At 44.8% G+C, this 25692-nt stretch overlaps 2 protein-coding genes and 1 long non-coding RNA gene across 11 annotated transcripts in view; 1 reads left to right on the top strand and 2 right to left on the bottom strand.

Annotated features, from left to right (window-relative positions):
* Positions 1–21288, bottom strand: part of RAD51B (RAD51 paralog B) — a 689205-nt gene extending 667917 nt beyond the window's left edge. Inside the window, exon 1 of one of the 2 annotated variants that reach the window (XM_075065388.1) lies at positions 21208–21288. The gene's annotated coding sequence lies outside the window, so the exon portion shown is untranslated. The remainder of the gene's footprint in view (positions 1–21207) is intronic. The other variant, XM_032774777.2, reaches the window with a different exon arrangement.
* The window catches only part of TMEM229B (transmembrane protein 229B), a 61478-nt gene that overhangs the window by 4815 nt on the left and 30971 nt on the right, over positions 1–25692 (bottom strand). For 2 of the 7 annotated variants that reach the window (XM_032774780.2, XM_032774781.2), the window contains exon 3: positions 24715–24902. The exons of 2 other annotated variants lie outside the window; for them this stretch is intronic. In XM_032774780.2, coding sequence (XP_032630671.1) covers positions 24715–24852 — 138 coding nt within the window. In that variant the 5' untranslated portion in view covers positions 24853–24902. Of the gene's footprint in view, positions 1–10782; positions 11052–21207; positions 21641–23887; positions 23985–24714; positions 24903–25692 lie in introns of those variants that run through there. 3 more of the 7 variants (XM_032774789.2, XM_032774782.2, XM_075065393.1) reach the window with 3 other exon arrangements.
* On the top strand, positions 15234–21200 carry LOC116821497 (uncharacterized). 2 transcript variants are annotated; one of them, XR_004372924.2, is made up of 3 exons: positions 15234–16766; positions 18992–19168; positions 19495–21200. It is a non-coding gene; the product is annotated as an uncharacterized LOC116821497 (long non-coding RNA). The 2 variants fall into 2 exon arrangements; XR_004372925.2 differs by having other exon boundaries at positions 15234–17521.

The following is a 25692-nucleotide window of genomic DNA, read 5'->3' as shown; positions in this document are numbered from 1 at the left end:
AAAAAGGTTTTAAAAGGGAATAACTTCTTCATCACCCTAAACAAGTTCAACCCTCCCCCTCCCAAACAATTACTATTACATCCTTCAAATATCTGTAGAGATTTATCCTATCTTAATCACTGCTTAGCCAAGCTATACACTAGGGGTAGGCAACCTATGGCACGTGTGCTGAAGGCGGCACACATGCTGATTTTCAGTGGCAGTCACACTGCCTGGGTCCTGGCCACCAGTCCAGGGGGCTCTGCATTTTAATTTAATTTTAAATGAAAACTTCTTAAATATTTTAAAAACCTTATTTACTTTACAGACAACAATAGTTCTGTATTATAGACTTATAGAAAGAGACCTTCTAAAACCATTAAAATGTATTACTGGCACGTGAAACCTTAAATTAGAGTGAATAAATGAAGACTCGGCACAGCACTTCTGAAAGGTTGCTGACCGCTGCTATACACATTGTCCCAAGTTCATCCTGGTGTAACTCCATTGACTTGAGTAGAGTTACACCAGAAACAAATCTGACCAATTCACTTTTTTTTAAATCTATCCTTACAAATCAGTTTCTCCAGTCCCTTGTTCAGATGCTGCTTTCTAACTTCCTTCCTCAGGCGCCCTCTGGACAGCTTTATGGTACAAGATACCCAGAACTAACTGCAGAATGTCAGGTGTGGTCTTACCAATGCCAGAGAGAGTGAGCGTAAAACTTCCCTGCTCTGTAACATGATGCCTCTCCCAGTGCAATTTCATACTGTATAGAAAGTGAGATACTGGTGGGAGGTGAGTGAGAGAAGAATTTGTTTGGCAGAGAAGGAAGACTTCCAAAGGAGAAAAGGCATCCAAATAATGGACAGAGTGAAATGGCAGAGCGAACAGATTTACCTAAAAATGGCATAAAGGGAAGGAAAATTATTGTGGGGAGAGGAGGTTAATCTGCTGTTTGTTTCTGAGAAAGGAGAAGGATCGGGGTAGAATTGAACATAGGGAAGACAAATGAGTGCCCATGGCCCACTCACTCTTATATGAGAACCATTAAGATGACCAACCAGCGCTCACTGTCATGTTTTTTATGAAGTGCGCACCTGTCCCACTAGGCAATGAACTGAGACCCACTGTCATTGGGTGACTGGCCCCTTTATGAGGTAATGGGTCCAGCCTCACCTATGACTCATTCAACCCTCCTCCTCAGGTGGGAAAAATTAGTGTAGCCACATAACAGGTAGGTCATATGCTTAAAAGTCAGTCCAGGTCTAGAGATAAGAGAGAAGCCCCCAGAAAGATAAAAAGAGGAGAAAAGGGAGACAGCTCAGAAAGGAGACTGCCTGTCTGCCAAGCAGAGCCCCAGGAGGGCTCTGGGGCCCCCCCGAACCAAAGGAGAGAAGAGGTGCTTTGTGAAGTAGAGCTGGAAACTGGCTCTAATCACAGTACAGGCCGGCCCCCAGCAGGGGGCCATGGGACTCCTCAGTCATGGAGAAAAACCTGCTTTAATCACAGCACAAGCCAAAGAGGCGTGGCTGCAGGACTCCTGATTTACATGGAAGAAGGTTTGGAACTGGGTGGACAAAGTGCCAATAAGAATTAATAAATGATACCAACTAGAGAGGTCTTTAAGTATTCTGGCATGGGAACCAATTATTGCAAGAAGCCAGAGGGAGCTGAGGACAGGATACCTGCAAAGCCATACCGTGCCTCCCACTAACCCATTTTACATAGGCCACTGACTAGCCTTCAGGTGCTGCAGACTTTGAGTCAATATCAAACTGGTTGCCCTACAAGTGAAAGACTACAGAGTCATTAGAGAATTCTCTGAGCCATTCAGACCCTAACCTAAGAATGATTTAATCAACCAAGAAACTCTGAGGATTAGAGGGCAATAGGGTTGTTGCCTGAGACGTGTGTAGGTGTAACACCTCCACTGAGAGCTTCAGTGCAGTGCATGTCACTAATGCTCCTGAGGGTGATATGGGGAACTGCCAGCAGTTATTCAGTGTCCTGTTACTTGGTTCCTTCTCAGCAGAGCTGAGAGACCTGGACCAATGAGTTTTCATATCATTCCTCCATTTTCATGTGATTTCAAGAGAAAAAACTGATATATATACCTGCTAGTTAGGGGTAGGAGTAGGAGATGGGGTGAGGGAAGGCCAGAACAGTGTCTGAGGGAGGACAGGCGTTATGAGAAGGATCAGAGGAACTATTCCTATCCAGAGAAGACAAAGCACAGGGAGCTATCACTGTCTGGAGAGGGGAGGGGAGGACACAGTCCAGGGCTGAGATTCTTCTAAATAATTTCCATAAGCCTTTCTAACTTCCTCCCCACTCTGTAGGAGCTGTATTTGCATTCTGTTGGGTGAGAACTCCTACAGCCCGAATGCTTTCTGCAAACTCAAGTCTTTCTTTCTAGTAAGTTCAGAAATGTCTTTTCAAAATGTTCTGGGGCCTTACAAAATAAAACTCAGCAAGAGAAGCATTGAAAGATGCAGTAAGCACCTTCTCTCAAAGTCACAACTGCTTCTGTTCAAGTCCTGTTGCTGTACGCCTGTCCACTGGTGACCAAACAGGGAGATGCGTCCGTCTAGCAGCGCCCCCTTCTGGTGGCCAGCTTTGCTGTGCAGGTGCATCTGGTGTTCAGTCCAGACTAAAACTGCACCCTTTCTAAAGCAGAGTCAGCATTCCCAGAGTGGTGTTGTGGTGCTCTCATTTTTTACTGATAATTATCTACCCCAGGGACTAACTCGAGGCCAAGTCAACGTTCTCTCTTCTCTCTTATTTTTCCAAATAGGTATCTAGTCCACACAATGGAGGACTGGGGCCAGAAACTGCACAGGCCTCCTGCAGGCCATACTTTGCACTGACTAGCAGCTAGTTCACCAGACCAACCATAACTGGTCTTTTCTGAGCCTTGTGACAATCACTAATGAAAACTCAACTGCCCACAATTATCAGCTGTGCTGGGAATGAACCAGGTAACTATGCACTTATCAACTGACAGCATTGTCAGCCACACCAGTGTACATAACTCCCAGTAAATTCTGTGGCAACATTATCCCTATACATATGCCTCAAGTGACAACCCCATCAATTCCTAACCAGAGTGGTTTGAAAGTCAGAATGCCCCTTTCTGTGAGAAATTCCAACACTTTGGGAGAAAAAAAGCCACTGTCTCAAAATGAAAAGTAGTAACTTCAAGATTTCCTGCAGAAGGGCAATTCTGGAAAAACACAGTTTGAAATAACCAGAATGTTTCATTTAGAAAATTTCTAATCAAAATATCTTCTTGGAAGTCAAAGCTCTGAAGCTCTCCGCTTGGCCCTGGCTCCCAGACACCTTGCTGTGCAGCCATAAGGCCTGGATGCCCAAGCATCCCAACTCCAGGGCAGTCCACCGAGGCTACTAAGGATGGTAAGAATCCATGCTAGATTTGAAACCTGCCTATGTTCTGAGGAAGATCTGAGGCAATTCACATGTTCCCAGGGAACATTTCAACATCAGTGAATCAGCATTTTCCCACGGGAAAATGACCCACTGAAAAATTTCCAACCAGCTCTACATCTAACTCCTGAGGTTCCTCGCTGATTAAAAGATTCCGAAACAAGGCCTGCATTTCTCTTTTGCTGGATTTTGGTAATGCCCAATGGCCCCAAATGAAATCAGACCCTATCCTGCTAGGCACTGTGTAAATGTATAGGAAGCCGCAGCGCTTACCCTGAAGCGCTTACATTCTATTTTATACAAGATGCAACATGTGAGTAACAGAAAGGAAGCGTGGGGGGAGATGCAAGAAACAATAAGATTACACAGTTACACAGATTAGCAATTGCACAACACAATGGTTCTAAATCATCTAAGTGTTTATAAAATCCATCTAATCCCAAAGCACCACACCACCTAGCCTTCATTGCTTGGTTGATTTCTTGTAAATATCACAGCAGAAATGGCTCTGGAGGAGGGATAGGAAGGAGGCAAGATTAGTGGCCTTACACCTTCATTCAAAGACAGCATTTTATGTACGGGGGGCATCTTGAAAGAAACCATGGAGCCATTTGTTGAAGAAGCAGACTAAATGATCAGTGATTCTTTCTGGCCCTAAAATCTGTGAAATGGAGGCTAGATGTGATAAGAAACAAGAATGAATGAGCAGGGAGGAGCAGATTTGTGAAGGCTCTTAAAGGCAAAGAGAAGCTTGAATGTGATGACAGGATTTCTAATGGAATGACTGTGATAGTGATCAAAAAGCTCTTAAGAGTTGATAGCTCTTCTGCCACCGGTGGGAAATGAGGTGGAGTATATCAGTGCAATTCCCAGCAAGACATGTGTCCACTTCCCGAAAGCCAGTCCTGCAGATGGCACATTGCTGATTGTTCACAGCAGAAAGTGAATGGGGCACAGAGACTGCACTCCTCTCCAACCCCTGGCGATCGTCCCTTCAGGTCCTCCTGGCAGATGGCAGCATAGGCAAAGCTTGTTCTGCTACTGCTCATGCTGCACTTTAAATATAAAAAAATAAAACTTCATTTATTCAGGAAGTTCTTACATGTTTAGAATTCTTTTCCATATAAATATCAGAAACAAATAATCATTACAACACTGAGCTTTTGTTTAAAGAGATATTATACAGGACTACAGTTGTCATTAGCTCTTCTTATTTAAAAGAGTGTTCCCAAATTACAGAGTCAGCATCATTAAAACCCCAAAGTTGTTCCTCGTGATTTTATTAAATGGAGTGAAATCTCCGATTACACATAGACATACTAGGTCTGTTGAATATCAAATGTTAACATTTAAAAAAAACGGACAGGTGGCGTTTTGTTTTTGCAAGTGAATGCACTGTGTCTGAATACTGAATAAACGATAGCTACTTAGATATTTGGTTATCTGTCCTCTATTTTGCTGGGTATATCATTGGTGTGTTAATTTTTCCATAACCACAACCTCCCCCACTTTTTTATTTAAACCATTCCTCCATAGTTGGGCTATTTTTCTTTTTCCAATGAAAGGCTACCGATAGCAGAGCATTTGCCAAAAGATGAGAGATTAATTCTTTTTCTCTTTGTGCCTGACCATTTTCAATAAGGAGCCCAAGGTGGATTACCAATGGATCATTTGGTAATAAACATCTAACAAACAATCTGTGGTATTTTGTTACAGACTGCATCCCAATACTCTCTAATGACTGGACGTATCCACCATATATGCATTAAAATCCTCTTTTTCACCCCAATTTCTTCACCATTTAACCTCTCTATTTTAACCTGACTAGTGTGAGGTGCCATTGGCATAGTATCTTAAAGACATTTTCTTTTATTCTGCTACCTACTGATGTTGCTGGTCCTCTTTTCCAGATGAAACTCCATTCCTCTGGAGTAATTTGTCTAGCCACATCCTGTTCACAGGATGTCATATATGGGCACTTTTTTGATTAAGAAAGCTGCCTGCAAAGATTGATATAAATTAGTTCTAGAGACAAGGTGGGTGAGGTACTATATTTCATTGGACCAACTTCTGTTGGTGAGAGAGAGAGAAGCTTTCAAGCCACACAGAGCTCTTCCTCAGGTATCGGAAATGTACTCAGAATGTATGTCTACAGTGCAATTAAAAACCTGCAGCTGGCCCATGCCAGCTGACTCATACTGACAGTGCTTGGGCCAAGGGGCTGTTTAACTGCAGTGTAGATGTTTGAGCTTGGGCTGCATCCTGAGCCATTTCACAGGGTCCTAGAGCCTGGGCTCCAGCCCGACCGTGTACACAGCAATGAAATAGCCCGCTAGTGTGATCCACAGTTAGCTAGCGCAGGCCAGTCCTGGGTTTCTAATTGCAGTGTAGAGATACACAGGGTGTCACAGCTAAATACAAGGTGGAACAGACTGTTTAGCATAAGAAGTTAACACATATTTCAAGGGACCGTTCAAGGTGAAGTGGCCCATTCATGGGACGGGGAGAGAAGAAGGAAAAAAAGGCAGCTTGGGATGGGGGTTGTTAGTGGACTATAGATTGTTATAATAAGAATTAATTATATATATTTTTTGTTTCCTAATTGACCAGATGCCATCACTGCTATTAAAGTTAGCTCTCAGTAGGAGATGGTTTTCTAGAAAGTTGAGTGGAAAAAACAGATGACTTCAATTATTCAAGGCTGTGAAACTGGCACCTTTCTCCAGCACTAGATTCACTTTACATTTTGAATGTTTAAAGTGAAAGAACAGGAGTACTTGTGGCACCTTAGAGACTAACAAATTTAGTTCCCACTTCTTCGGATGTATAGGTGCCTTCAAACTTAGCATGAAAATGTAGCAATGGCCAAAGTGTTAGGTGCCTTCTTTTGTTTCATGCAGTGTTGTAGTCTTGTTGGTCCCAGGGTAAGAGTGACAAGGTGGGTGAGGTAATATCTTTTATTGAACCAATTTCTGTTGGTGAAAGAGAGAAGCTTTCAAGCTATACAGAGCTCTTCTTTAGGTTCTTTTGCTTCAGTTTTCACCAAAAAGGCTAGCAGTCATCGGACAACTAACACAGGAAACATCAGTGTAAATGGTGTAGTATCTCGGGCTAAAATAGAGAAAGAACAAGTTAAGGATTACTTAGGACAGTGCTTCTCAAAGTGGTGGTCTGCGGACTGGCACCGGTCTGCGGCAAGTTTCCTCATAAGAGCGTCAAATAGGATAATAATATGGCACCAGTCCCTAGCACATTGGGAAAAAAAACTGCCGGTCCCCCACATCAGATAGCCTGAGAAGCACTGACTTAGGAGACAGCTACCCTTAAAATGCTACAGCAGCTCAGCTGCACCCCTGGAACTAGGCCGCTGTAGCGCTTCAGTGTAGACCAGGCAGGACAAGTTAGATGTCAAGTTGGCAGGGAGTCACAAAAGACATCCTAGAATACTTAAGGCACTGTCTGAAGAGCTCTCCGAGCCATTAGTGATTATCTTTGAGAACTCATGGAGGACAGGAGAGATCCCAGAGGACTGGAAAAGTGCAGATAGAGTAGCTACCTATAAAAAGGGGAATAAGGACAACCCAGGGAATTCTAGACCAGACAGCTTAATTTTGGTACCCAGAAAGATAATGGGGCAAACAATCAATTTGTAAGCGGCTAGAAGTAATAAGTAATAGTCAACATGGATTTGTTCTTGTCAACCTAATCTCCTTTGACAGGATAAGCCTTACAAACCTTGTGGTCGAGGTGGGGAGGAACCAGTAGCTGTGATATACACCTCTACCCCGATATAAGGCGGTCCTCGGGAGCCAAAAAATCTCACTGCCTTATAGGTCAGACCGCATTATATCGGGTTTGGTCCAGTACGGCGTACCGGCAAAAGCTGCTACACTGTGCTGGACTGGACCGGCTTCTCCGGTGATGATTTAAAGGGCCCGGTGCTTCAACTGCCAGAGCTCCAGTAGCAGAGCTCGGGCAGGGATTTAAAAGGCCTGTGGCTCCCTGCAGTGACTGGAGCCTCTGGCCCTTTAAATTCCCACCCAAGCATGGCTGCCAGGGCCCTGGCAAGGATTTAAAGGGCCCGGTGCTCCAGTCTATGGGGAGCCCCAGGCCCTTTAAATCACAACCGGAACTCTGGCAGCAGGGCTCAGGTGGGGATTTAAAGGGCCTGGGGCTCCCCGCGGCGGCCAAAGCCCCGGGGCCTTTAAATCACTGCCAGAGCTCTGGCAGCAGGGCTTGGGCAGTGATTTAAAGGGCCCTGGGCTCCACACTAAATTTGGATATAACGCGGTAAAGCAGTGGGGCTCGGGTGGCGCTTTAAAGGGCCCGGGGCTCCCCGCTGCTTTACCACGTTATAGCCGAATTCATGTTACATCGGGTCACGGTCTATCGGGGTAGAGGTGTATATCAACTTTAGTAAGGGTTTTGATACTGTCTCACCTGATATGATAAGCAAAGCAGAGAAATATAGCCTAGACAAACCTACAATAAGGTGAGTGCACAACTGGTTGAAACCCATACTCAGAGAGTAATCATCAGTGATTCACAGGGATCTGTCCTGAGTCTGGTTCTATTCAATATCTTCATAAATGATTTGTATTACGGCATAGTAGGTACACCTATAAATTTTGCAGATGACACTAACTTGTGAGGGTTTGCAAGGGCTTTGAAAGACAGGATTAGAATTCAAAATTATCTTGACCAACTGGAGAAATGGTCTAAAATAAATAGGATGAAATTCAATACGGCCACATGCAAAGTACTACATTTAGGGCAAGTCTACACTTAATGCTACATTGGCCCAGCTGCACCACTGTAGCGCTTCAGTGAAGATGCTACTACACTGACGGGAGAGCTTCTTTGTCAGCTTGGTTAATCCACCTCCAAGAGAGGCAGTAGCTTTGTGGACAAGAGAATCTCTACCGTCAGCATAGCACTGTCTACACCAGGGGTTAGGCTGGTAGAACTGTGTCGCTCAGGGGGTTAGGGGGGGTTTCATACCCTTAACCGACATAGTTATAGCGATGGACATCTACAGTGTAGACCTGGCGTTAGGAAGGAACGATCAATTGCATAAATACAAAATGGGAAACGACTGCCTAGGAAGGAGCACTGCAGAAAAGGATCTGGGCATTATAGTGGATCACAAACTAAATATGAGAATGTAACACTTTTGCAAAAACAGTTAATATTCTGGGATGTATTAGCAGGAGTGTTGTAAACAAGCTAGGAGAAGTAATTCTTCCACTCTACTTAGCACTGATAAGGCCACAGCAGGAGTATTGTGTCCAGTTCCAAGCACCACACTTTGGGAAAGATGTGGACAAACTGGAGAAAGTCCAGAGAAGAGCAACAAAAATGATTAAAGGTCTAGAAAACACGACCTAGGAGAAAAGATTGAAAAACTGGGTAGTCTGGAGAAGAGAAGACCGAGGGGGGGACATAACAGTCTTCAAGTATGAAAAAGGTTGTTACAAACAGGGTGATAAATTGTTCTCCTTTATCCCTGAGGACAGGACAAGAAGCAATGGGCTTTCATTACCGCAAGGGAGATTTAAGTTACACATTAGGAAAGCCTTCCTGTCAGGATAGTTAAGCAATAGGACAAATTACCTAAGGAGGTTGTGCAATCTCCATTATTGGAGGGTTTTAAGAACAGGTTGGACAAACACCTATCATTCATGGTCTCAATAATACTTGGTCTTGCCTCATTGCAGGGGACTGGACTAGATGACCCATCGAGGACTCTTCCAGGCCTACATTTCTATGATTCTATGTTTTGTCTGAACCGGGTTAATAGCATGTGCTACCATTTTCCTTCTAGGAACTTCCTTCCCAATCTGCTGATGGAATTAGAGAGAGAAAAGAGCTAAGTATTGAAATTACACATCATCCTCCCCCACCGCATACCTGGGAACAGACCGTACCGAACTCCCTTCCTTGCCTGGCAAGGCTTCTGTGGTTAATCATAGAATTTGCTGACAGGACAGAAGCCAAGAACTTCTGTCTGCAGTTGACAAGGGCACTTTCAAAGCAAATGCCTGGCAGTCTATGTTTACAGGACTCTATTACCATACAGAAGCCTGGTTTCAGGATCAGAGCTAGATTTTCTGGCCCAGGACTGCAAGAAGAGGTATACTGTTATGGCACTGAGGTGAAGGCTTCAAATGCCAGTTTGCCAATTGGGATTTGGCTGTCAGCCACTCCTGTGATCTGGGGAGGAGATATGGAGAGAGAGGCTGATGCTGTGGGCCAGGCAGATAAAATGAGGAAGGGGGGGGAATAATCACACTGAAACCACAACCCACTCTCCAAATCCTCCCTATCAGGAACCAACTCTCTACTCAAGCTTGTTTGACTTTGCTAGAGGAATATGCCCAAATTCCTGGGGGAAGATAGCATCTTTCTGCCTCACATATGACTAGAGAGATGCTTCCGGAAGTTAGAAGTGGGAGCGAGCTAATTCTTCCCCTCCCTTCCCATTGTAAGTAATAAACTTTTCTTCTACCAGTGTATCTTGCCTCCTCCCAACCAATATTTTCACCACACATGCCAATACCCCGATGCAGTCTAACAACCTTGGGATGTGGTCCTTTACAGAGAGCAAGCTATATGCAGAGATCATGCAGTCCTAGTCATTTTCCCTTTTCAAGACCCCTCTGCGCATCTGAGAGTGAGCACTATGATGCTGACATTCTATTCTGATGCTGGACACTATCCATTGCCCAAGCTGCATCCAGGCTAGCAGTAGTGAAGTGGTGATGTGGGACCCACAGAGCATGGCAGATTTGCCACACAAGCGCTTTGCGGAACATGCTAGTGTGTGTCGTGCATGTGTGATCAAAAATGTAGAACACAATCTGCTTGCTTGTCAAAACTCTTCTACCTAGAAGCTCTCATGCTGTGGTGGATCAAGGCCAAACCAACTGATCTGTGCCGTGTCTTCCAAAGGTTCTCCCAGACCTTACACATCCTCCCCGCATCCCCATAGAGGATGGCAAGCTTACCTTGGTTACTTTTCAGGGTAACATACCTACTTCTGAGTTGCCAATATTTAAAAAAAAAAAAGAAAAGTTTTTCATGGGATGTTTCTTCAAGTTAGTGGGGGACTGAAGGCTGAGAGTTCCCCCAGATGGGGTGTATGTATGTAGGCTCAGGTGAACTTTAACAAGGCTAAAGTTGGTTCTTTATTCACAGTTCTCAGTTCCTTATTCAAAGATTTCTTTTTAAATCAATCACCACTAAGTTTAAACTTTTAAGGACATTCACCAAAAGAAGTGAGAATAAATTTTATAATAATATATATTCATGTTTTTAAGAATATACTTTAAGATACAAGCAAGACCGCACGCCTACATTGTGTAATTGCCTCTTAATGTCTGTCTCTTTCCTATTCCAAGGCCCACACCTTCCCAATCACTTCTGGTATCTTTTCCAGTACATCCTGTAGCTGGTGGCAGCAGTTGATCCCTGCCAATCTCTCAAAATCTGTCCCTGAGAGAATATGAATACAATAAAAAAAGAATGATGACCAAAGAAGATTACATGAATCCAATTACCAGCTAAGCCATAGAAGTTGAGTCCTTGTGGGTTTTAACAGTAATACTTCTCCATTCATGCTGCCCAGAAGGCAGCCCCAGCTCAGTTCCCTAGGTGACGGCTCACGGAGTAAAGGGAGAACATATAGACATCATTAATGTAGTCATTTTACTGACTTTAACCATGGAGAATGGCAGTAAAAAGAGTATGAAGTTTGCACTTTCCCATTACCCTCATCCAGGGGCCATAAAATGTAGGGCAGAGAATGAAAACTGCAACTAAGCCAGGCAGATGGTAACACTAACATGGGAGCCCTGAAGACAGAGGCTCTATGTTTACAATAGGATGAGGGATGCTTGCTACTGTACTGATAACTGTACTGTATGGCATATGTACTGTATGCATGCACATGTCTGCAGGCACCCAAGCACCCTCATACCTGCATCCTACATTTATATATCCACCAGCAGGCATGCACTCACATTGACATGTGCACCAAATGTGTTGACAGGCATGAATAGAACCACAGACATATGTACTTATTTATGTCTGCACATCCATGTCCATCTACCCATGCAAATGCACATCCTTGGGTCTATGTGCACACACATGTAATCTGTCATACACATGCACAGCCCACATACATTCTTAGACCAAGTTTTTGTATCTGTACAGAGACTAATAGAATGGAGGTTAGATTCTAATCTTCTAATTGCTACTATCATTAAATAATGCATGTGTGCATGTCCACGCAATCCAACAGCTTATGAAGAATTGTTGGGACAGACTGACTCCATGGCTGAGACTGGCATTTCATTCACAGTCAGCCAGGCTACTCTGGAGACGAACTGCAGGCATAGTATTAGCAGCAAAGTTTTAAATCCTTCGGCCACATGTGGGGGGTTATCAGGAGCAACCCTGTGCTACTCAAAGCAAAGTGCTGCTGAGTGAGAGGTTGGCTCCTGCCAGCACTCCACTCTGGTCCCCAGAGGCTTCTTAATCACTAACGAATGGCCTGGTCAAGTGGGAATATTTGAGGGTCCATGACTGTCACTCTCTGACAAAAGGGTGAGGGACAGCCAGTGTAACAACGGCCACAGGAATCAGTGGATACTGATCCATGTTATGTGACAAGTGTATTAACCTTTGTATCTCTCACCCAGGTCAGGTGACTGGGGGGAGGAAATAAAGTTCACTCGCTTATGGGCACTCCTGCATACTACCCTACTATTGCATTGTCTCTGTAAGAAGGGTGGGGACACTGAAGAACATAGCTTGTATCTCTATGCAAGGAGGATGCCTAATTTCAGGACCTTCTTATAGTGCTGCAAGTGCCAGACTCACATGAAAAACCCATAAAAAACTGATAAATCCATCCACCTTGGGATCCGAATGTACACAAGATTGGAATTACAGACCTATAAAATATAATTCACAGCTCTCCCTAACTACAGATGTGACTTTACCAAGAAGCATTCGTCCCAAAGCCTGTGGTAGTCTCCGCTATGAACTGGATTTCAAAAAGCATGTATGTCACTATTTTCATTGCTTTAGATAATTTCTTGTTTTTAACAGGTTATCCTGTGGCACTTTATTTCTCAACCAGTAGATTCTGTTTATATCACTGGTTGGCCATTCAAAGCTTGCCTACCTCCAAGTGCTCATGGGGGGCAGGTCCAGTGTAATTACTGGGAGAGAAAATTAACAGCACAGCAATGAACAAAGAGTCTAAGGCCTGGCCTACACAGGTGGAGGCATGGAGGGTATCTGTAGCTACATGCCACAGCGAAAAGCAGGCTGTGTCCACACTGCGGTGTGTAGCTACACGTGGCAGTAAAAGGCTCTGGCAGTGACACACTGCCCTGCTAAAAATAGCAGGGGAGGCACTGCTTGGGCACATAGAGAGCCGTGTAGGGCACATACCCTATGGTTCTGGTGTGTTCGCTTAAGCAGTGCCTCCCCACCTACACTGCTACTTATAGCCATGCCGGCGGGAAAACAGCGTATATATGCTGCACGCTGCTGGAAATGTAGAAAAAGCCTAAGAGGGATAATGTTAGCTAAGGACCTACTTCTGCTCTCCCTGGGCCAAAGCCTCACCTGCAGCTGAGCAGCACTCAGCAGAGCAGAAATGAGGGTGTACAAAGGCATTTGCCCCACTCCGATGCTGGGGCTCAGTGGTCTCTGGACTGACCCCTATCATACAATAAACTAGTATGACTGGCAGCGGAAGGGAGCATTGCTAGGCTTTCCTCATACTCCTCCAGTCTCTGGCTGCCAGAAAGGTTCCTTGGGGACAGGGTTGTTCTAATTAATACCAGATGCTATTCTTCCTGCTCAAGTAGTCAGGAGCGGAAGGTCAGGACCAGGAGCTGCTATAGTGGCGTAATGCCACCCATGGATCCCCCTACACCAGGGGAATCTTCCATCAGCTGTCCAAGCCAGAGTTAGGGCTATTTTGTGTCACTGGAGCTGAGCACTCAGACCTCCTAGTTGCAGAAGTGGGTGCTCAGTACTTCTGAAAATCTGACCCCTCGTCTGTTATGAAGGGCACCCAAATATTGTTGCAATCAGAATCAGTAGCCAGTTTTGAAAGTTTGAGCCTAAATATTGTATTAGCAGATGGCAGCAAGTGGAGCAACCAGCAGAGCGCTACGTGCATTACGGCTAATTGGTTTGTTTTTGCAAAGTGATGAGTGAATCCTGGAGCTGACAGCATCCAGCCACCTAAGGAAGCACTGCAGTCCCCATCACCGTCTGCACTGTCGCTGCAGCCAGCGGACCTCAAGGGAGGACTGAGGACACCATCAAGATCAGGGCACTGTCACCTCTCTTATGTGATTTCCTAACGCCATTTGGAAATCCACACAGTTCTTTAAATGTGTGTCTCTTTTCTGAACGTATTCCCCAATCTTCTTTCCAAAAAGAAAATCAGTTCCACCATCGGATCCTTCATGAGCAACCCTACAATAACCAAATGTGAGAAAGCCAGTGCTCAGGAGCAACCCTACAATAATAAACCAAAATGTTCAGCCCAGCTCTTCTGAGCAAACTGTGATAATCAAAACCAACATCAATGTGCAATGGAGGAAAGTCACATTTGGCAGTGAAAACATGTATCAGTTTTAGGAAGGTACTCTGGAGGAAATAGGGTCTTATGGCTAAGGCACAAAATTAGGAGCATCTAAATTTCTACCTCTGCTACTGTGACCTCATGCAAGTCACTTAAATTGTCTCTGCCTGTTTCCTAACGAATGTGGATATCAAGACTTCCCTCCCTCTCAGGAGTCCTATGCAGGACCACCCAGAGGTGGGGGGAAAGTGGGGCAATTTGCCTCAGGCTCCAGGCCCCGTGAGTCCTGGCCCGCCGGCAGTCCGGGTCTTCAGCGGCATTTCGGCGGTGGGGGGCCCTTCAGTGCCGCCGAAGACGCGGAGTGACTGAAGGGCCCCCCACCGCTGAAATAGCACCGAAGATCCGGACCGCAGCCGGGTAAGTACAAGCGCCGCAGTTCCCTTGCTTTGCCCCAGGCCCCCTGAATCCTCTGGGCGACCCTGGTCCTATGTGTTGGCTTACTTCATTGACATTTGCACAATGCCCAGAGATCCTCAGACAAAGTGCCACAGAGAAGGGTAAAACAGGTATGATGTTAAGCTTCTGGGGAGCTAGAAGCAGAGAGTAAAAGATTCCTTTTAGAAATGTTGAACATGACAGTATCTATTAGCTTGTCTCAGGCAAACACAGGCAAATTAGACTTCTAAAATTCTACCTGTTATTTAGTGAAGAACAAAATGGCAGCTTCCAGACTTCTTTCCGGGTAAAGGTACAACTGGGGGAACAAATTCCCTTCTCTCCACCACTTTCTTCTAAACCTTTCTGAATACCCAAGGCAAAGGCAATGTATAACTTTTTTTAAAACCTTTCCACTGTGAAATATATTTATCTTACCCCAGAGCTCTCATATACGGTATAATTACCCTTCAAGGGCCTTTCAATTTTATTGAATTTTTTACCATCTCTTATGTTCCAGAGGGTCCTGAAAATGGCCCAGCCACAATCTCTCTCTCTCCTTTTTGTTGTTCTCTTGATAGCAATTCTGTAGCTCCTCCACCCCCCTATCCCCCCAAAAAGCACATCTTCCTTCTATCACACTAAGGAAGAGATGCCATGGAATCAGTTCCTCCGAAAACCAGCACAGGAACCTTTGTATTAGCTGCCATTTACCAATCTGGGATTCCTGAAATTCCTCATAATAATCCTCAAAATATTGTGTTTCTTTCTGACCAAACATGTCCCTTGGGAGTCTCCAGTAGTGTAGTTCTGCCATGTTCTTAGATCCTAGTTCACAGGTTCTAGGCGATACAAATATCATTATTGTTCCTGGATGGGGATGGGGGATGAGGAGAGGATGGGAAAGGATACACTTAAAAAAAAAAAACTATTGACTATTCATTAAAATACCTTCTTTCCTTGCTACTGCAATTTGTCCCCAAAGACCTTAAAATTCCTTCTTTCTTGTCTGATAGGGCCCTATTTGGCCAATTCTAGTAAAGGTTCCTTCTGCCTAATAAAAATAAAAAACAAAACATCACAACCACTGGGCAAAGGACCTCTACTTTAAAACAAACAAATGTGCAACATAAAAACTAACTCTGAAGTTCTGCCATTGGTGGGCATGACTGTTAAGACACATTTCTAAGAAGAGCCACTGTGTTTACAGCTGGGAAAGGTAGGTCCCCTAAGCAGTTTCTGTGGGAATAAACCACTCTCCTCCTGGCTTAAAGCAAATATCTTACCACAAGGATTAGTTCACTGCCTCCATGGTTTTCAAAGCATATCGTTAGCAGTGGAAACATATTGTACAGTCAGAGGAATTAGTGGTGAGCTTTTTCTCTATTACCCAGGTGCTCTTCAACACAGACTTGAAAATAGAGAACAATAAGCAACCCATGAATCCCCAGTTATTATGGCTTAGTACAGCTGGCCCCACCACACAGTCAATGCTCATTTGTCCAAAGGATAAGGAGGCCAAGGAACTTTAGACCTATCTTGCAGGGAACTTGAGATCCAGGAGAGTAGTTCTCACACAGTGAGTTGGATTCTCCACTGCCTTGCGCTGCCATTTGCACATTTGCAAAAAGATGGCATAAAATGCTACCAGATCAGAATACACCTCTACCCCGATACAACGCGACCTGATAGAACACAGATTCGGATAGAACATGGTAAAGCAGCGCACCGGGAGGGCGGGGCTGTGCACCTCGGCGGATCAAAGCAAGTTCAATATCACGTGGTAAGATTTTTTGGCTCCTGAGGACAGCGTTATATTGGGGTAGATATGTAGTTGCATTTTACCCAACATCACATTCACTGTGCAGTGATGCAAGTAAGTACACAGGGACCAGGACGGTGGAGAACAGGGCCAGGAGGGGCAGCTAGAATCAGAAAAGGCACTGTATAAATGAGGGGACAGACTCCCCAGTAAAGGACAGCTGCTTGGCTCTACATTGTCAGTGAAATGTGGCTCTAAAGCTGGCTTAACTAGCCAAGGGAAGATCCTTCCAGTGCAAGGGGGATACTCTAGTGGCATAGAGCCAATGCAGGGGCTCTCACACCACCCTTCCTCCCTGCTGCCAGTGTAGCAGGAGAAAGATGGCCTGCCCTGGATGCCCCTGCACTTGAACTCTACTGCTCTTTAGCTGCATTTTTATTCCCTGGGACCATTGCAGCCTGGTGTAAATTAGGGGACCTTTCATGCTACTCCAAGTGCAAAGGGACTAGCCCCTGAATGAAGAACACAAAGGTGAGATTTAAGCCACCTTTTCACAAACACATGCTGCCAGCCCTACTTGCACCCTCTGTACTTTGACTTGGGCCAACAGTCTGGCTCTAGACTGAATCCCATGTTGATTCTCTTTGTGATTTCTACAGCCAGCATGCTCTGCCTATGGATCTAAAGATCATTTTTCTAACTGCTGGTGCCATGAACTCCTCCTAGTATTGCAGAATCCAGGCATGGCTTTCTGCCTTTCATATTCTTTCCAGAAATAACGATTCTAAAATTGAAACTTAGCTGGCAATTCAACTTTGATGGGAACACCCAGCCTTGTGTGCTGCTATCCTGCAGTTTCCTGAGGCATCGAAAGTCCTGAACTAACTTCAGGGCTAACGTAACTTCACCACATCACAACAAAATATCTGCAATACATCCTCCTTGAAGTACTGACAATGACTTTGCCTCAGAGGGCAAAAATTTCCAAGGCTGCTAGTTCTAATCCCACTCTCAGTCTTTCGCAGGGTGGGCTGGCAGGGGTGTCAAACAGATAGTTAAGGGTTAATGTCTCTTTTACCTGTAAAAGGTTAAGAAGCTCAGAAAACCTGGCTGAAACCTGACCAGAGGACCAATAGGGGGACAAGATACTTTCAAATCTTGGTGGAGGGAAGTCTTTTGTTTGTGCTCTTTGTTTTGGGGGTTGTTCGCTCTTGGAACTAAGAGGGACCAGATGTCAATCCAGGCTCTCCAAATCTTTCTGAATCAGTCTCTCAAGTTTCAAACTTGTAAGTATAGCCAGCAAGGCGTGTTAAGTCTTGATGTTTGTTTTCTCCAACTTGTAATGTTCCTTTTTGCTGAGAGGATTTTTACCTCTGTTTGGCTGTATTTTAAACCTAAGGTAGAGGGGGTTCCTCTGGGCTATATGAATCTGATTACCCTGTACAGTATTTTTCATCCTGAATTTTACAGAGATATTTAACTTTCTTTCGTTAATTAGGAAAAAGCTTACCTTTCATAGAACCTGATGATTTTTCTTGATTTTAAGATCCATAGGGAATTGGATCTGACTCAACCAGGACTGGTTGGGGGGAAAGAGGGGGGATGGTTAATTTCTCCTTGTTTTAAGATCCAAGGGATTGTGATCTGTGTTACACAGGAACTGGTGAAGTTCCCTCAAGGCACCCAGAGAGGGGAAAGTTTTGCGGGGACAGAGAGTGCTCCAGACACTGGAATTCTGGATGGTGGCAATGTACCAGATCTAAGCTAGTAATTAAGCTTAGAAGTGTCCATGCAGGTCCCCACATCTGTACCCTAAAGTTCAGAGTGGGGAAGGAACCTTGACAAGGGGTGTCACTGAACAGAAGCCTTCTTTTCCAGAGGGGCAGGGAACACTGTCACGGTGAACTCTCACTCCCTTCCCACTAGCTAGCACTCCAAATAGGAGCCAATACCCAGCTCTGATGTAGGAGGCTAGCACGGTCCTGATGAAGGCAGGGATGCAGTAGGAAAGGGAGACTGGGGTTTGAGCCCTGTCACATAGGACTGATCCTTGCTAGGAGGAGAGACTTTCCTGACTACTGCCTTTTCCTCCAACCTCTAACTACATGCCCAGAATTCTATTAGCTTCTCAATGACCACAGAGATCAAGGCACAGAAGGAAATGAGAGGCTGGAGGGGGCTCCAGCTCCACACTCCCATTTGGGAAAGGCTGCAGGACAAAACAGATGAGTGATCTGAGGCAGGGGATTAATGGAGGTGGGATGGAGAAGTGCCGTGATTGTATAATGGAGGAGCAAGAAGGAACACACTGAAGTGAGACGGAAGGTGTGTTTCATAGATTATAAAGTTGAAAGGACCATTGTGATCATCTAGTCTGACCTCCTGCGTAACACAGGCCATAGAACTTCCCTGAATTAGTTCCTGTTTGAACTACAGCTTGTCTTGATTTTAAAAATTGTCAGTGCCACTACGACCCGCAGTAAGCTGTTCCAGTGGGCAACTACCCTCACTATTAAAAATGTAACTTCTACTATTGTAGAGGCCTTGCTGGGGTGGGCTATCCGGGGGACAAGCTAGTGAATCCTCCCCCGCCCTTGCTATACCTAGGTAGTCAGTCACTTTTAGAGATAGATCCCTTCTGTGAGAAGGAGCTAGTGAAGATGCATTGCTCCTTAGTGGCTATTACAGGGCCCAGGTAACTATGGGAATACCAGAATACTTCAACATGCTTCATGCCTCCACTCTCTTCTTATCAGGCTCCTTCAAACAAACCTGCCTGAGAACCTTCACTGGTGTGGAAAGCAAAGGCCATTTTCCTCTCATTGCTGGGCTGCTGACAGATCACTCAGAGCAAGCTGCACTCAAGTATTAACAAGGCATCTATTGAAAGGAAGAGAGCAGGAGAGATACAAAGCTGCTGCATGTCCAAACAGGTGAACACAGAGAGTAAAGAAAGCCTTTTAAAGGGATACATTTGAGCAGTTTAGTGCCTTAAATTAGAATACAACAGGGGAGCACGAGGAATAGCTCAGTGGTTTGAGCATTGGCCTGCTAAACCCAGGGTTATGAGTTCAGCCCTCGAGGGGCCCACCTCGGAATCTAGGGCAAAATCAGTACTTGGTCCTGCTAGTGAAGGCAGGGGGCTGGACTCTAAGACCTTTCAGGGTCCCTTCCAGTTCCAGCAGATAGGATCTCTCTTATTATCATCATCAAAGTCTGTTTAGAACTACCTTAATCAGAGTATTTTGTTCAATTGCAGTGTTAACATGGGAGGTGTAATTCCAAACTGGACCACTGGGCAGCTACTCATTGTGGCTCCCCCTTGGCAGACCAACACCACTCTGCTATGTAGGATGCAGGAAGAAAACACAGGAAGTGAGGCAGGGGCTGCTGGAAAAAAGACTGGGTAGCTCACTGTGACTGGAGAACATTTCACCTTGATTGGATGACTACTGGACAGCCAAAAAACCCAACTGAAAAGGTGTTCAGGCAAGTCAAGGTTGGAAAAGTACTGTAGAGACAACAGACCTGCTCAGGAAGGCTAAGGAGACAGTAATTTCTCCTGGTATAAGCCACTGTTTCAGTTTTATTGAAATGAAGTTTGTTGCAGCTTCTCAGGCAAGTGTTTCTGTGCTAGACTATTGCAGCCCTTCCTTCTGTCCACAGTGCAACAGCTGCTGTGCAGATCAAAGATAAAATGGGTGAGGTAGGACTGTATCATTCATGCTGTCCCTTCTGCCCTACAAAATTGACTATACTAGGAAATTGTTCTTAAATATCAATTTTAAAATAGTTTCCAGTAATCTGGCATTGCTCCCTGAATAGATGGGGCATAATTTGATTCAAACAGCTTTTGGAAACCATTCTTGAGACTAGCCAGTTTTAAAAAGTGATTTTCTAGCTCAGTCTTTTGGAGTGTAACTGGGATCTTAAGTCTTAGGCCCATCAACCAGCAGAGGCCATATTTACTCCCCCAAAAACAGAGCTATTGCCATTGTGTTTCCTAAAATGGATAGATAGAATACAAACACAGATCAACCAAAAAGAAAACCTTCTCAAAATAAAAGTGTGCTAAAACCTAAAGTACACAGGAATGAACAATACTCCCTTGTGTCTTCTATCCTTTCCGCTTGTATCTAGTACCAGATACTTCAGAGCAAAGCATAAACCTCTTTATTATTACTATAGCATTTATACTGCAGTACATCTAGACATCTCAACCAGTTTGGGAGTCCTGTTGTGCTATGCCTGCACAGTGCTTAAACTGAGTCCCTGTCCCAGAGAGCTTTCTATACCAAGTGTTTCTTAGTCAGGGTTGGATTCCTTTTAGAAAAGGGGAATTTGAAAATTAGAATCCTGTTTGCTTTCTGAGTGAGGCTGTTGAGAAAGCGTCCTGTCTTGTCAGCCGTCTCCCTATCCCAAAGCACATTTGACTCCCTCTCTCTGGTTTTCTTGTATATGTTTCAGTCCCAATGACTGACACCTCCATATTTCTATAATCAAACCTTCGCCACAGTTAACACTATTTGGCTCTCGCTCTTGTTATCCTCAGCACAGAAGCCGGTCTCCATAGTCGACTGGAGTTCTGAATTCGGGCTCCTGCCCCTAAAGGCAGATCTCTCCAGGGCAGCATTGAGGCAGACTGCTGTCGGGAAAGCAGACATGGTCATTGATGGTGCTTTGCTTTCTTTTTCATAAACAGAGCACACGAATCTTCCAGGCTGTCAAACCAACTCCATTCACAAACACTGAACTAACTTTACAAAAACATTAATGATAGTCACTCAGAGGCCCTTAGGACATAAGGGGGCAAAGGAGAAAAAGTCAGAGATCTACCAGAGAACTACACTGTTTGCTCAATCACTTTAATCTGACCACCTTGGTGTCAGCCTGTGGTCATGTCTCAGGGACAGTATCAAACTGAATGTCTTCTCATGCAAAAAAACCAACAGAACATTGAGACATAATGTACCTTGCTCACTTCTCTTGAGAGGTGAAATTTCCAGGCACCCCACAGCATCTTGGAGGCTAAATCCCACTGCAAAGGCTTCTCTCGGTTGGAAAGTAGAGAGAACCCTGTTCTGCCAGTGCTCATATTACATAGCAGCTCACTCTGCACAGTAACTTCCAAGAGGAAGTGGTGTGAAGGCCACTTCCTGTCTGCAGAGTTCTCTGGCAGCTGAAGTCATTTTTAGTTAATGCCACTCAGGAAATTTACCTCCCATCTCCAAAAAATTAATTTTGTTAAGAGAAGGGGAAAAAAGCATTGAGCACCCTTAACTCCTATTAGTTTCAGTGGCCTCCCTCTGAGAGAGACTAGGGGTTTCCTCACATTGCAGAAGGCACTCAGTTCCTAACTGCCTGCAAACACAGCAGCTGTGGCTGTGCCACACTCTGTACTGGAAGGAAGAGACACACCACAGCAGTGAGCCTGCAGCACTCTCAGAGAAGCTCTTGAATTATATAAGGACACCCGGCCCTTTTAACTGAAGCACCAGATCAGCTGACCTGTTGAACTGTAACATAAATCTTACCCTGGTGGCATATAACTAACAGCTGTTATACAGAGAGAGAATGGTCTCAGCCAGTCATGGCACAGGTATCCTGTACTGTTAATCACTGCACTGTTCTGTAGTAGGAGTCTCAGAGATCGGTGTATTTCCTGCCCTTGATCTTGCCATTCATATGCCTACAGCAGTTATGGTCAGCTTAACTGCTGGTTTAGAACTTCAGCCCGAGTTTTACTTAGGAATGGACATAGTTAATGCCTCCTAAAAAGAGAAAAAAAATCTAAATAACTACTTCAATCATTATTTTTAAAAAGATGCATTTAATTGGTAGCTAAACACTACGGACCTGCTCCTTCCTTAATGCAGGCACATAGCTCTTAGGAATGCTGATAACTGCACCTCCAAGGGACAGATTTACTGAGGTTCAGTCCCTAATCTATCCATATTACGCCCTGGTACCATTCGGATTTATCACTTATTCACCTGACAGGTCATAACTGATTTATGAAGTCTAAGCAAACCTTTTATTTCAACACTCATTTATTGTACAATGAAACTGTTCCTTTTTCTTCTTTTCCTGCTAGACACCAACTTAAACAATGTCTTTCTGGGCAGGGGACTGAGTGAACATGGGGGCACTGGCACTGCTATGGTGATGGGCTCCTGATAGCTATCTAGACCAGAATACAGTTTCTAAACTTCAGTGAAACACAGTTTGGTCCTGTTCAGCCTGGCCAGCCAAACTGTGTTTAAACTAAATTAGCCTCAATTAGTTTTAACCCATGTTTAAAACCTATTAAGCAAACATGACATCTGTTGACCTAGAACAAGTGGAACCAGACACTGAGCCTATGTTGTCCCAGTCTTTACAAAGGACAGAAGATTTGCAGCTTCAGTCCCTGAATCCTTGAGTCTGGAGGTCTTGGTTCTCAAAGTGCACACTGACAGCCCTAGAGTAGCAAGCATTGGGCATTTTGCCCATTCTTCTCTTCAGGTCAGCATGTGCACAGTGCGGAGGAGCTTACATGAAACCAAGTAGGTATTACACACTAGATGAATATATTGTATGTCATGTCGTCTATGCTAAGAGGTGCATTATCAGAGGCAAGCAAGAATTCAACTCTTCAGCTCCATCCTCACTAAAAGGAAGTGATGCTGATAAAATCCACAAGTACCAAGCTACCTATGGATCCCTAAAATCACTAGTTTTGAAATATGTGCAATCACTCTTCATATCATACAGACACCTCACAGTGTCTGATTCTCCACTGCATTGCAGCTTGTGCAGTCATTTACACCTGTGCGGAGCCAATGTAAAAGGCTATCATTCAGATTTAGTAGCTTTTTAATACTCCCTTTAAACTTAGCCTGGTGCTGTCTTGCAACCTATAAGATGAAACTGGGCAATCTAGTTTCACTGTCTGAGATGAGTAAAGTCCAAAAAACAGACAAACAGCTTCAGTGGGGCAAAGATTTTCAGAATTCTTTCCACTGTAATGATCAAAAATATTATTGTTATTAGTCAGGCAGGTAAGGGAAATGTACATGGTATATATATTGGCCTCAGTATGGGAAGCAGATGATCTATGGAGTGCAGGTCAGAGGTTTGTGTCCAAAGGTGGCTTAAATGACCATCTGTACACTCTCCTCATCCTGGCACTACCTCTGACCAACCTAGCTCCCCGCTTTCAACAAATTGGAGCCATTTTCAATCGGCTTTATTCAGCTATTTGTAAATAGCCTCAAGAGGGCAAAAACATAAAGGACTGGATTAGCAACAGGAGTGTCCTGATCATGCCTATTTCCTCTGGCCACACCTCTTTCCCCTCTTACCCCAGCAGCAGGAAGTGATGCATAAACCCCTGTGTCATCTCTGCATCACTGGAGGACCACGCTTGCGCTGGGGTGATCCTGCCTGGGCCTGTTCCACCAGATGTCAGGGCAGTTTATACCAGCAGTGTGGTACAAAGTGGCTGCGCTGCATTGGAGGGCCTGGACCATAATTTTTATCTCAACAGCATGCTTTAAAGTAACACTGTGAAACTGCTTCAGAGCATTTTGAGCAGCTAAGCAACAGCCAGTTGGGGAGGGGAAGACAAGAAAAAGTAAAGGAAATGAGAGAAGCAGAAACAAACGACCTACTTGTATTCTCAAGAATTTCCCCCCCAGGGATTATCGTCCCCTCAGAAGTCTGATACCAGCGACGCAGGCTCAAACTCATTACCCGCCCACTCAGCCTCCCAGAGCTCAGCAACTCTTTGCTCCAAAGAGAACATGAGGGGCAGGCACAGTGCCTGCCAGGAGAGAGATAAGGCATTCTCCTGGCAAACTGACAGAACGGAGCTGAGCTTTCGACACACGCCTCTCAGAAAAGCCAAACGAAGGTAGGAACTGCCCAATGAAGGAGATCAGCCCAGTTTGCTAGGATGTCCCACTCAGGAGAGCAACCATTCTGGGGGTGCTCTTTATACCCGGTATCAGCATTTATTCCAGAAGACACACTGGGCCATTTAGAGCTCTGGGGACAACTCTCAACACATCATGCTGAAAGTGCCCTCCTGGGTAGGGTTTTCTGTCTCTTGGGGTCCACTTCGCTCCTTATGAAGGTCCCAGGATCACCTGACTTCTAGTTGCTTTAACTACACATGAAGTTGCTTTTTGTAACTCTGAGATGCACTGGACTTTTGGAATTCTATCAACACTCCATCTTTCACTGGCTTCTAGCATGGTCATTGTACAAGCATTTCCTCCTCCCTGGGAAGTGACAGCAATTCAGTACCACGGCGTCCACATCTCCCCTGTGACTGGAATAACCACACTAAGGTGCATTGGCAGAGCTTACTGTGTGTTCGGAGTCTCAGGACTCAAGTTATCGGCATCAGATACGTCAGGGTTGAGGTACAGTGGGAGAATGGTGAGAAGGGCCATGACTGGAAAAGCTGAAGGTGCTGCAGAAAAACATGAGGTACCTTTGGAGAGGTGGTGCAGCACTTGGATAAAAGGAGGTGCTGCAGACCCAGACTGAGCAGTGCTGGAGGGAGGGTACCAGAACTTGAATACCAGCTACAGTACCGTGGTTCTCTCAGGATGGACATAAAATACGCCATTTTGTCAGCCGTTTAGGTAGGAATGACTTTGGAGGACATAACGAGAAGACCTGCAGGATTCAGGGAGAGAAGCACAGGAACACGTAGGGATCAGGGCTGAGGTGTACTTGTGGAGTTAGCTGTAGGTATCTTGCACTACAATATGTCTGCTGGCTCTAGTCATACTATTAGTCATACTGGCTCTAAGCATAAAGTTACAGGCAATGTGGTTCAGTGGGTAGAGCATCACCCTAAGACTTGTGAGACCTAGGTTCTATTCCCAGCTCTATCACTGACCTGCTGTGACACCTTGGGCAAGTCACTTCATCTCTCTCTCTCTGTGCCTCAATTTCCCAATCCACCCTTTGCCTGTCTTGCTTCATTAGACTAAGAGATCTTTGGTGCAGGGCCCGTGGAGCCCTGATCTTGGTGAGGCCTCCAGGCACTGCTGGAGGCACAATCCTTCACTTTCACCAGCACAGAATTCATACAGAAAATAAAGCAAACCGTTGTTCTGGTGGGTCCCCGACTAGGTGGATCTGCACATTATGCTCATTTGTTCAATTGCCTGTATCACATGGACTCCTAAACTTAGCAAAGCATTTCTTCCGGGGAGCCCAAAGGCAGATCTCCAAGCCAGATGCAGGCATTTGCATTTAATAGCATGTTCAAAAACGGCTCGGTACAGCACTTAAGAACGAGTAATTAAAGAGAGTATCACTGCAGTACAGCCTCTCATTAGCAGTGTAATTAGTCTGCTGAAAATAATTAACATTCCTTTCTACAAAGAGAACAGAGGACCCATTACATTCATTACATCAGCTCTAAACAAGCAAAAGAAAGGCCCTAGAAGAGGGTCTT

This window comes from Chelonoidis abingdonii, chromosome 4, assembly GCF_003597395.2.
Source record: "Chelonoidis abingdonii isolate Lonesome George chromosome 4, CheloAbing_2.0, whole genome shotgun sequence".
Taxonomy (NCBI): domain Eukaryota; kingdom Metazoa; phylum Chordata; order Testudines; family Testudinidae; genus Chelonoidis; species Chelonoidis abingdonii.
Note: the sequence above shows the minus strand (reverse complement) of the source record. Positions and strands in the feature narration are given on the sequence as shown.